At 37.3% G+C, this 12,055-nt stretch overlaps 1 protein-coding gene across 5 annotated transcripts in view; it reads right to left on the bottom strand.

Moving 5' to 3' along the window:
- Positions 1-148: 148 nt before the first annotated feature.
- Positions 149-12,055, bottom strand: part of ERCC8 (ERCC excision repair 8, CSA ubiquitin ligase complex subunit) — a 68,763-nt gene continuing 56,856 nt past the window's right edge. For all 5 annotated transcript variants that reach the window (XM_057742921.1, XM_057742929.1, XM_057742938.1 and 2 more), the window contains one exon: positions 149-10,244. In XM_057742921.1, the coding sequence (XP_057598904.1) occupies positions 10,176-10,244 (69 nt within the window). In that variant the 3' untranslated portion in view covers positions 149-10,175. The remainder of the gene's footprint in view (positions 10,245-12,055) is intronic.

The following is a 12,055-nucleotide window of genomic DNA, read 5'->3' as shown; positions in this document are numbered from 1 at the left end:
TCACACAGCAACTCTCTGGTATAACAGCAGCCCTCTAAAGGATTCAGGGAGGATCTATGATAGGTGTACAGGGCAACAGCAACCTTAAGAATAGGACCCTTTGCCATTGTGTGAGAAGAAAGACTACAAGATTAATGCAATACCCAAGTTGTTAACTAATATTTAATAACAAAATTTCATACATAGTAAATTTTAAAAACATTATAATCAATTAAGCATTTTATCATTTGTAAATTATGAGTGAAATTGTTGTTTGGCACTTATGTGCTTGGTAATGGTGGTGTTCACTAATAAATTTTATATATATACATATATATAGCATCTTCTATTTGCCAAGCAGTGGTCTAAGTACTGAGGATACAGCAATAACTAGGACAGACAAAATTTCTGCCCTCGTAGAATATACATTCTAGAAGGGAGAGAAGGATAAAATAAATAAGCAGACCATGTCCTCAGAAGGTAAAATTTGAGAGAATTTGACAAGAGCTTAGAACCCAATAATCATGAGATTTTAAGTAACAGGACTTCTATTAGCTGAACATTATTTTTATATAACTTTATTTATTGGCTGCATTGGGTCTTCATTGCTGTACATGGGCTTTCTCTTCATTGTGGTGCATGGGCTCCTCATTGTGGTGGCTTCTCTTGTTGTGGAGCATGGGCTCTAGGCACGTGGGCTTCAGTAGTTGTGGCACACAGGCTCAACCATTGTGGCACATGGGCTCAACTGTTGTGGCACACAGGCTTAGTTGCTCCGTGACATGTGCGATCTTCCTGGAGCAGGGATTGAACCCCTCTTCCCTGCACTGGCAGGCGAACTCTTAACCACTGCACCACCTAGGAAGTCCTTGAACAATGTTATATATAAGAACTTTATTTCATTTATCTTTACATCTCTGTAAGGTATATTTTGTTCCCTTTCCACAAATGAAACTAGCTCAGGGAGGCTAACTTGCTAAATCAAGTGGTGGTTCCATAATAATTTGGATGGGAACTTTACAAATTTCAGTTTAGGCAAAACAGCATGTTCATGCCACTAAAATTTGAGTGTTTATTCAGTATAATTCATGAGCCTTTTATAAAGACACTCCACCTTTGCCTTCAATAAACTTCAGTTAATCTCAAATATAAACCTCTACTTAATTATGTATTTCACACAGTGAATACCATTTTAAAATGTTTTCTAAATATTACAGTGTGTGATTTTGGAGTAGGAATGAATTTAACAATTTTCTGCTCCAGTTTTCTGTCCTTTCCTTCTTTTTTTAACTAATGGAAAAAAGAAAGTAAAAACAAAAATAGTATTCAAATTTCACATGTTTACTTGGTAGTAAAACTAAGATGAAGGCTCAGGTCTTCTGATTTCCAGTCTATTATTTATTATTTATTTCTTTATTAAACTAGTACATTTTAAAATAAACTTTCCATTCTTTAATCTTCACAGTGATCATCACTGAGTTATTTTTAATACATTTTTTCCACAGTATTTACTGAAACTCAAATTTTTTTTGTACATAATATATATACATAAAACATTAAAACAGTACAATAAAAATAGTTAATAGACCATTTCTTAAAGACCTGTTAGGAGTCCTATTTCCTCATTTTAGCACAACATTAACAGTACATTTACACAGATGACACAGTCACAAGGCAGTGGATAATGCTACTGTGCAGGTGAAGAGCGGCTGCAGAGTGGAGTGTGAGCCCCCTGGGAAGAAGCAGATCTCCCGTTCCTGCTGGTGTCTGAACAGGAAGTAGCAGGCCCTAGCTTAGTGCTGGTGCTGACTCTTGCTATAACGATGAGATGAACAAAAGAGAAGTGGCTTGTGCCAATTACGCTTGTGCCACACTCAGACAATCATTTTTCACCTTCAAGAGCTGACCACCAATGCCTAGGAAGCAAAGCCACTGGCTAGGCCCAAGGCTACAGATCCTATACAATAACGACCGTCAAGGCATAAAAAAAACATGAGAAGCTTGAGGATTTGGTATTAAACACTGACTTGTGTTTTTAGTGATAAAATAACAAACCAAGTTAAGATTGTGATATTTATTTAGTTCCAAGCCAAGAGAGAGCACAGACTGGGAGAACTGTGTCAACCTACTAGCAAAAAGTTTATGAGTATCCTTTGTCAGGAGGATAAAGGGCATTTGCAGATTCCTGTGTACACAGAGAGAATTAGGCAGGTCACAATAGGGTTGTCTGTCTTATTATTTCCCTTAGTTTTTTTTTTTCTTTCTATTTTTTAATTGTCCAATTTTAAAGGCAGAAAATAAAGAACTAGATGGCAACAAAAGAACTATGCCTCCCGTATTTGAGGATGTTGCTGATATTCTAGTAAGACAGACAAGCTTGCCTTACTAGAAATGACCCGTAATAAATTCTAGGTACCACGGTTTAGTACAGTGATCGAGGCAGCACAGAAGGACTGCACATATATTTTGCAAAGAAAAGCCATATTCATGACTGAGCTTTGTTAGGTATATCCCCTAAATTTAATACTTTTTTCAGAGCTAAAACAGAAGAAACAACTCTATCCTAGCAATAGATTTAACCTTCAGATATCTAGAACCTTCATCACAATACAAAGCACAGTGGTTATTTTCCTTTCTGTAATTAGCTTTCCCTGCTATACTTTTTGAAAGGAAAAATCTCAAGCATGCCAGCCTTTTTGCCAATTTCATTTCTGACATGGTTTGATTGATTTTAAGTCTACTGTTCTAATGATACTCAAGAGTTTTAAAGTTCAGGCTCAGTAAATAGGATTTGAATATAGAGGAAAAATTACGTTAAAAAAAGGAAATTCTTCAATGTGTTTGTTTATAAAAATTATAACTTACAGAAATGTCTTTTCTAATCTTCTGTAGTTAATCATTTTTATGGAAACAACCAAGTATTAGTATATGGAGAACAGTAATGAAATGTAAGTTGGAACCATGCAACCATTAGGTTTAATATCTAATTTGTGAGATAGTGACTTTCCTTTGAAAGATAACTGAGATTAGTTGGCAGAGATAAACTGTTTCTATTATTGTCTCATTGAGACTTTAAATAAAAGAGCTAAAGGTTTTTGTTTTCTAGTGTCTCATCAATAGCAGGCTCTCTATACCTTTGTGTCCTTTACTGAAAAGTCTTCATTTTGAGGTTATTTTTATCTGTTAATACAACTTTTACAGTTTAAGGGTTTGTCTCCAGAGCTTTCTTTAAAGGTTTTTATCTAGTTTAAATGGGGCTTTTTACTATAAACTGAAGAGAAAGAATGCTTCAGTTGAAGACTTTTTCTCTATTAAGATATTTCCTTAATTAATTGTAAAGAAAAGAACTGGTAGGAAATATAAAAAGCTTATCTATGATGCTGTTGTGGGGCTTCCTGTTAAACATATATTTAAGGCTATGTCAATAAAACATAAAGCATTTATTATTTCTATATATTTTTAAAAACTAGGCATTTCATAGGTATACCATAAATGAATTCAAAACTGGGATAAATTTGAGGCGTGGCATATGTGTCCTTTGAAATATGGAAGCATACAAGCCCTGTATAAGACTAAAAGACGCACACTGTCAGCCAAGACCATAGAAGGAAAATCTATAAAATGTTAAGGGCAATGGAGAGAAACTACAGGTGATTACTACTTTGTAACAGGTTCATTGATATATACTGTCAATAAGAGTGGACAAAAATCAATTGAATGAAACAATTAAAAAAAAGTTTTTAAGTGGAAGCCTCTATAGAGCGCTCCTATTTCTGCAAATGTTCAAAACAAAAAACAAAAAACAAAAACCACACACAACAATACAAAGGTTTAGGGTGAGGAGGAGAGTAAAACAATAATTAAAGTCTTTCCTGATGATCAGAGTCAGGCCTGAATTAGTAACCTCACAGGTCAAGTGCAAAATCTCAAAGTATAGTACAGAAACAACAAAAGTTTTTACTGAGCACCTACTAAGTGGCAGGAACTGCTCTAGGATTTAAAAAAAAAAGGTGAGCAGGAAGGAAAGATAAGATTATGAAGAAGAAAGTAAAATAGACTTTACATGAATTATTAGGTCATGCAGTGAAGAAAAAAAAAAAAGAGGAAAAGCAACAATTAAACAAATATTAGAAGAAAATATTCCTGAGCTGAGAGAACGCTTGAGGCTTCAGATTGGAAGAGCTTACAAGAGGTCAAGGAAGTGAGGGGGGAGGGGTAGACATCAGTTATCTGATAAAATTAAGGAACTCTAAGGATAAAAAGAAAAAAAACAAAAACCCTCGCAGTTGACAAGCTTTTCGCTATGAAGAACGAGTTCCCTACAAAGGGGGAAAAAATCAAACTAGTTTTAGAATCCTAGTCTTCAATAATAAAAGCTAGAAGAAAGTGGACATAATAGTTACAGATTAATGAAAGAAAAGGACTACAACCCAAGAATCCTACCCAGCAGAATTACTGCCAGAGGAAAAGATGATGTTCAATAACTAAAGTGTATCACCCAAATACATTACCTAAGGAAGATATACTGCAGTTCACAATCTGTACCACTGTACATGTGGCCCTAAACAGGGGACCGGCTGAAAAAAAAAATGGTGGTAAGATGGAGTACTGTGAACCCCAGAGGGTTGAAGAATTTGACTAATATGAGGCAAATGCCTCCAGAGGAAGCAATAATCTCCACCAATATTTAGAACACAGATAGCAGTAACCTCTACTAGATTTCTCTTTAGGCCCAGGAGTGCGGCGTGTGCCTTTTGGCAGAGAACAAGGAGTAGGATATCATGGGCTATGCAGATAGTAAGCTCAGAAATGTCTCTAACATTGAAGGAAGAAAAGCAAAAATGTCCTGTGTCCAATTTGCGCCATAGGAGAGGCAACCCACGTATGTTGCGGGAGCTGAGGTTTTAGTGTCAGGGTGAAGTCATCTCCAACGGTGAGGTCCTGGACTAGGAGATGTCCTCTGGGATGTGGGAGTTGGGTATCCACTCCAGGTGATGTGGGTCTCACATTTGCCATGTTTGGTTGAAACAATGGCTTATTTAGAGGGTTTGAGCCTTTAGACTGTAAATTAACGAAAGCACACAGGCCAGAAGCAATAAGACCAACAAGAAGGGGTGCAGCTGCACAGATGGGTTTTTGTTTTTGGTGGAAGTTTAGGCTCTGATGGGTCCCCTATCAGGTGAACAGCTGTCTGGTACATGGACAATTTGGTTAATGGGCTCCTGGATCTGGCCTCAAGCCCTTTTGGGACTGGGGGAAATGATAAAAAATTTATAAAGATATGGGAAGACATTATAAAAAGCGCCTCATATATAATGAGCCTTTGTATACATGGAGGCAACACACATCCCCTTTAAATATAAGGGGGCTGGGAAAGTTTTAAAAGTTGGTGTGAGGTGTAAATTGGCCAAGGGGCCTTGAATTAAGAGAGATTAAGGCCTCGAGCAAGACAGAGACCCATTTAGGGGTCCATTTACCTGATTGGAATTTGAAAAGGAGCTGTGTGAGACCATTATCTCTCTTATTTAAACTGGTTATTTGATACCTACAAGAGACGTGAAAGTTCTATTGAATACCTTTTCCGAGAGATTAGCATTATGAATTTTGAGAAATAAAATGTATATGTTGGTTGTTACCAATTATGCCTGTAACTCTGAAAATGGTATGGAGTGCACTGGTGAGACCTTGTATTGTGGCCTTAATATATATGGAGATGTGCAGTTTTGATTTATAATTTGGACATCTGTCAGGCAAGAGAGTCCCAGTTTAGTTAGTTTTTTTCCTCCCTTAAAGGGACAATTTTAGGCAATGACTCAACAGTTAACAATAAATGTAAAGCGAGGCTACTTGTTGGCCAGGGCATCCAGCAGTGTGGCCGAGTGTGTTGTTTCCTGGGTCCCATCCTTTATTAGGGACATCCTGGCCAAGAGGTGGAAAGCAGCAACATTCCACTGAGCCCCATCATGCATGATGGTTAGCAGTGCCATCTGCATAGTCGATGTACTCCCATTGCTGTTCATTCAGTTAATCTCAAGTGGATTCTGAGTGGCCAAGTGGTCTGAGGGAGGGGTGACATCCTCCAGCACCACGGCATCTAGCAAGGGACTGGGACAGGGGAAGCCACCTCCTCCTGCAGGTGGAATATGCCAGAGAGCTCAGGTTCGTCTCCATCCTGTCTAAAGAGGCCTTGGTAGCTGCAGCGAGTTTCGGTGTATTGTTTCTATGATCCAAGGCTTAACAAGCAGCTGGGTATGGAAGGTCACAGGCTTAGGGTCTGTGAGAGCCTCTATTTTCCAGAGAGCTCAGCATGTATTTTATTTGTTGTTTTAATGGAGCACAGTATGAGGCTAAGAGGGGCAGTTTCTGGCATGAGAAGCTCTCGAGCAACTTATGCCCACCCTAAGGGGTCTAGAGATTCCCAAAAGTATGACAAGAGGTTGCCAAAATTTCCTTGGTGAAAGAGTCCTTCAGGGCACTAATAGGAGTACCTGTTGATTTTAATTTGTAAGTAAAATTTATAAATAAAGACTACGTTGCCATCAGAACCCCAAAAGTACTAAAAGATGTTGGACCTGTATACCTTAAATGTGTATCAAATGAGTCTCCTTGGAGGTGGACGTCATCAATGTAACATCACATCTGTGCTCCTGGAAAAAGGTGGATGCAGTTGAGATCTTGTCTGCCAAGATTGTGTGTGATGGCAAAGCTGCTGAGGTACCTGGTAGACAGTCTGGAAAAGGTGTATTGTGTCTCTTTGAAGTGAAGGTAAACAGCCGCTAGAGGCTGGTGAAATAGGCACTGAACAGAACACGTAAGCCAAATGTACAGGGGCAAAATATTTACCGACTGTTGACTGAATAGAATCAGTAACTTCAATAATATTGGATATTCAAAACTACAATGAGGTACCAACTCACATCGGTCAGAATGACCATCATTAAAAAGTCTACAAATATAATAATAAGTGCTGGAGAGGGTGTGGAGAAAAAGGAACCCTCTTACACTGCTGGTAGGAATGTAAACTGGTGCAGCCACTATGGAAAACAGTATGGACGTTCCTCAAAAAAATAAAAATAGAGTTGCCACATGATCCTGCATTTCCACTCCTGGGCACATACCCAGACAAAACTATAATTCAAAAATATATATGCACTCCTATGTTCACAGCAGCACTACTTACAATAGCCAAGACATGGTAACAACCTAAATGTCCACTGAGAGATGAATGGATAAAGAAGATGTGGGAGATACACACACACAAACACACACACACATGCACGCACACACAATGGAATATTACTCAGCCATTAAAAAGAATGAAATAATGCCATTTGCAGCACTATGGATGGACCCAGAGATTATCATACTAAGCGAAGTAAGTCAGAAAGAGACAGGCAAATACCATATGATATCACTTACACGTGGAATCTAAAATAAGACACAAATGAACATATCTACAAAACAGAAAGAGACTCACAGACATAGAGAAAAGACTTGTGGTTGCCAGGGGGGTGGGGGAGGGAAGTACTGGGAGTTTGGGATTAGCAGATGCATACTATTATATATAGGATGGATAAAATATAGCTCCTACTGTATAGCACAGAGAACTATATTCAATATCCTGTGATAAACCATAATGAAAAAGAATATGAAGAAAAATATATATGTATAACTGAGTCATTTTGCTGTATAGCAGAAGTTAACACAACATTGTAAATCAATTATACTTCAATAAAATTTAAAAGAAAGAATACTGGATATTGAGTACGGGGCCCAGTGGATGGGACCACATCATTAACGTCGTAATAATCCACCACAAGGTGCCATTTTAATCTTTTTGTTGCATAAATTCTTTAGTATATTCATTTAGTATATAAATTTTGGATTTCCAATTGGATCAAATTACAAAACTTTGTTTTAATATTATATTTATGTATATATTATTCAATTACCTTTTATTTTCTCCCTGTTTTTTGCTTTTAAATAAGTAAGTAATATAGAATTAGCGTTATCTTTGCTAGACTGGCCTTAGGTGCTTAGGTGCCTTAGCACCTAAGATTTAAAGTTCCTGTTTTTTTCCCCTTGGGCTTGTAGTCACCTAAAGTGGCAGTCAGTTTTTCCGCTCTCTTCCTGTTTCAGGCTTTTGTACTCTAAAGGTGCAGTCTTCACTTTCTTCTTCTGGCTAATAAGAGGAAAAGAGGGAGGCTAAAGGGGCCAGGTGCTTCTAGGCAACTTATCCCTGGGATTGCCCCTGTCCTTGGAATAAGCAGTCCCTTCCTCACACTGCCACCTTTTCTAAAACGTACAGAATGGCTTGTATCTCTAGATGACTGAAACTTTTCCTCTTCTTTTTCTTTTGGGTGTTTACCTGATAAGCTCCCGTTGGTCCCTAGGGGCCTCTCTGTGAGCAGCACTCCCCTTCTCTAGGGTGTCCTAATCAACCTTAGAGGGGCTAGGGTCTACATCTAGGAAAGCAATGGTGGCATCAGCTTTATCTTTTATGTTTTTTGCTTTGAGGATGAGACCATCTGCATGCTGATAAGCAGCAGCTCTTATGAGAGCCCATGTGCATGGATCAAGTGCTTCGCATTTTTAAAATTAACTGGATCAACTCTTCAGGTTGGGGCAGGGGGCATGCTGGAACCAGGTGATCCTTTCCCTTCCTCCCCTTTTTCGTTAGATATTGAGCCACTGGTCTCCAGGGATGGGACCCCTTATACCCTACTAGTGTGGGGAATGAGTTGCTAGTGACAGCAGCAAGCAGACCCAGCAGAGATGCTTGTGACCTAAACTATATTTGTGGGGAGCCATGATCTCCTGAGAAGAGAGATCTCACACCAAGCCCACAAATGGCCCACAGCACATAAGTGAGTGTTCAGGAGGAACAGGCTGAAATTTGACCCAAAACAACTCAGAGGGGAAAAGGGAAATGGTTTATGGATGCCTACAGGAGCATATAACATCGCAGGCACTGGGTACTAATGTGGCCTCACTGCCTGTCACCGCTGCCCAGGCAGCGGATTAGAATCGTCCCATGGCACTAGGAGGGTAGTCATTCCTCATCCCCAGCAGAGGGACCTTTTGAAATGTGGCCAGTTACCTATACGTACTTGCAGTTTGGAGAAAGACTTTTTTCTTAAAATTAAAAAAAATTCCAATTTCAATAGCATTCTCAAAGATTATAAGAATCCTCACCATGGGGAGAAAAAGTGAGAGTAAAATGGTCTGGGCTTAAGAAGATGAACTATAAAGTAAACATATGGAAAACATTTGTCCAGAAAGGTCTGATATGAGGCCTAACACACCCCTGAAAACTCAACAACTGTATATTTATTATTCAAGCTCAAAAAAACCTCTTTAGTCTCCTATTGATAAGAATCAGAAAGAAAGGGAATATATAAGATTAGGTTCGTGAAAATCACTTGTGGGTTACGACATAAGAAGAGTAGCAAATAAAATAGAAATTTTATGACATTTCATGTTTAAGCCAGATTCCCTGCCAGGATACTTTCTGCTTTGATAAATGAAGTAGGACTTGGTCACACTTTAACTAGATTCATAGAAAAGTAGTTCAAGCTGCCATCTGATGCATTAAAATAAAGGAAACATGGGATTTTCCCTAAGTTAAAAATCTTTAGATTGTGGAAGGCAATAAGTTAAAAAAAAATTTAACATAAAGCTAGACAATGGTTAAATAAATGAAATCACTGCAGAAACTGAATATATAAATAAGAATAAACAAATTTTGATGCTAACTTTTCAAGTATAATTTTTGACATAAACCTCGGTAAAATCATCCTTTTAAGTGAAAATGAGCAAGGTGACGGCAGAACCCGCAGGAGAAAGTCAGTGCTGATAACCGCTACTTGCTCATCCTCTAATATTGCATCTTATCGTTCACAGAATCTGCTCAAGTTCCCACAAAGGGGATACCATGACCTGTCTCCTTGCACAACAGCTGTGGGGGCTGCGGCAGGCAACAGCAACTGGGATCAAGGAGACATGTTCTGATTAAATAAACCACTGTATATGGAACTCTGTTTCAGAATTTCATGCAAATATTAATAAAAACAAAAGGAAAAAAAAAATCACCCAAATTCAGTGCTAATTTAGCTATCATTGGACAATTAAAAAAATAAAACAGTCCTGTTTTAAAAGTTTCATCAATAGAGACATAAAGGTACTAAGAATGATATTCATCCTTCCTCATCACTGCTGCTCCAGGCATCTTCAAATGCTGGATTTAACTGTGATCTGGTTGAAGTCTAAAAGGGCAAAAAAGAAAGATTCATTTATTCTACCTCATAATTTTAGGCTCACGATATAATTATGAAATATATCAGATAAAAAGCAACTAGATTATTTTGAAAGAAACTATACAATTGTTAATTTCAAACCAAAAGTAATGAAACACCCCACATACAATATAATAATGTAACTTCATTTTAAATAAACATACCAGATCTTATCCAAATTATCTGCTTCCTTTTCAAAGTGGTTAACCTCATACACACACAGAGACACACACACACACACACACAGACACACACACAATGCTGCTGCTATTACTTAAGGCATTTTTACAGCTCTTTGGAGTTACCCGGAGTAGAGGGCACATTAATACCAATGTGCCTAAGACTGGACTCAGGTCTACAGTCTGACTTGAGAGCCCAAAATATTAATGTAAGCAACTTTTTACTGTTTGGATGGACCTGATTTTTTATAAATAAGCAAATATCCACATATGGGGAATAAGGTGTTCATCAGATGGAGTAATATCATTTTTGGTATTTAAGAGCGAGGTTTATTTATTTTTCTATCTGTCTGTCTGTCTATCTATCTATTTATCTGGAAAAGCAGCTAAAAAAGACAGGCAAAATATATTGGAAATGGTAACATTTTTGTCATTAGCGCATAGGTTTCCCTGGGAGATTTCTTTGAAAGAGAACAGGCATTAGATGGCATTTATCTAAAACAACAAAACATCACAGTATTCTTACAACTTTAGAGCTGTACCTGATAAACGTAATTAGCAATAGAGGAATTTTAATTACCTGTGGTATTTCTAATCAATTCACTTGTTTGGGGAAATTTTTTGAATGGCTAACCTTCTTATTCTTCGGCAAATGATTAAAAGACTTTAAATGATCTCATTTTTTTGTGTGTCTAGGTATTATGCGCCTCGTGTGCTTCTTATTCTGCAGCTTTTATGTTTGCTGCCAGTTTGTTCAGACCCCAAATCCAATAATGTATTAGTACTTAGATTATTCTTAAATTATCTTAGATATATTACCTTTTACAACATATAGCAACATTTTATGTTAAGGGTAACCCCTACTGTATGTCTGAAAATGTTCATTTCCTTTTTGATGAACATGATGATTTAGATTCTTACAATTCACATAATGATTTGCAAGAGTAGCATTCTGAAGACTTGTTCATCTACTCTTTCATTCAAGTGTTTACTGAGTTTCCTAACTCTCTGGGTTTATAATTTAACTACCAAGTTAGGTCATTTATTGACAGTTTACTTAAAGATGTATTGTCCTTAGGGGTTAAGTGATTATTCTTCCCTACTCTAGCTCTAAAGGCTTTTAACTCTGCCTTAGATATCTATCAAAATGTCCCTTGGTAGATAAGCCACACAAAGGCCATACTTCCTAATTTCGCTATGGAAACCTAATATGTAACCTACTAAACATTTAAATTTTATCTGAAGAATCAACAGAGAAGCAAAATTATATTTTAACATCGATTATTGTTGCTATGGTAAGCAAACAAAAATAATAAGTGAAAATTGGAAATGCGGTTGCATATAAATTTTACTGCTTATAGCAGTACAGGATGACAATATGATTACAGTATTATTAGAAGTACACTTTATTGCTAAAAAATCACAAATAAAACATCTTACTTGTAATTGAAAGCTGCAGTAAAAATATTACATATGATGTGGTACACATATTACTGTTTGAGACCTGCTGATCAAGTTAACTACCATCTATTACTTCATTTTTCTCTACAACATCTCCTCCTAGTGGACATTCTTTCTATGCTTGAACATAGCCATCTCTAC

Source organism: Hippopotamus amphibius, chromosome 1, assembly GCF_030028045.1.
Source record: "Hippopotamus amphibius kiboko isolate mHipAmp2 chromosome 1, mHipAmp2.hap2, whole genome shotgun sequence".
Lineage (NCBI taxonomy): Eukaryota > Metazoa > Chordata > Mammalia > Artiodactyla > Hippopotamidae > Hippopotamus > Hippopotamus amphibius.
This window is presented reverse-complemented; position numbering and strand designations above follow the sequence as displayed.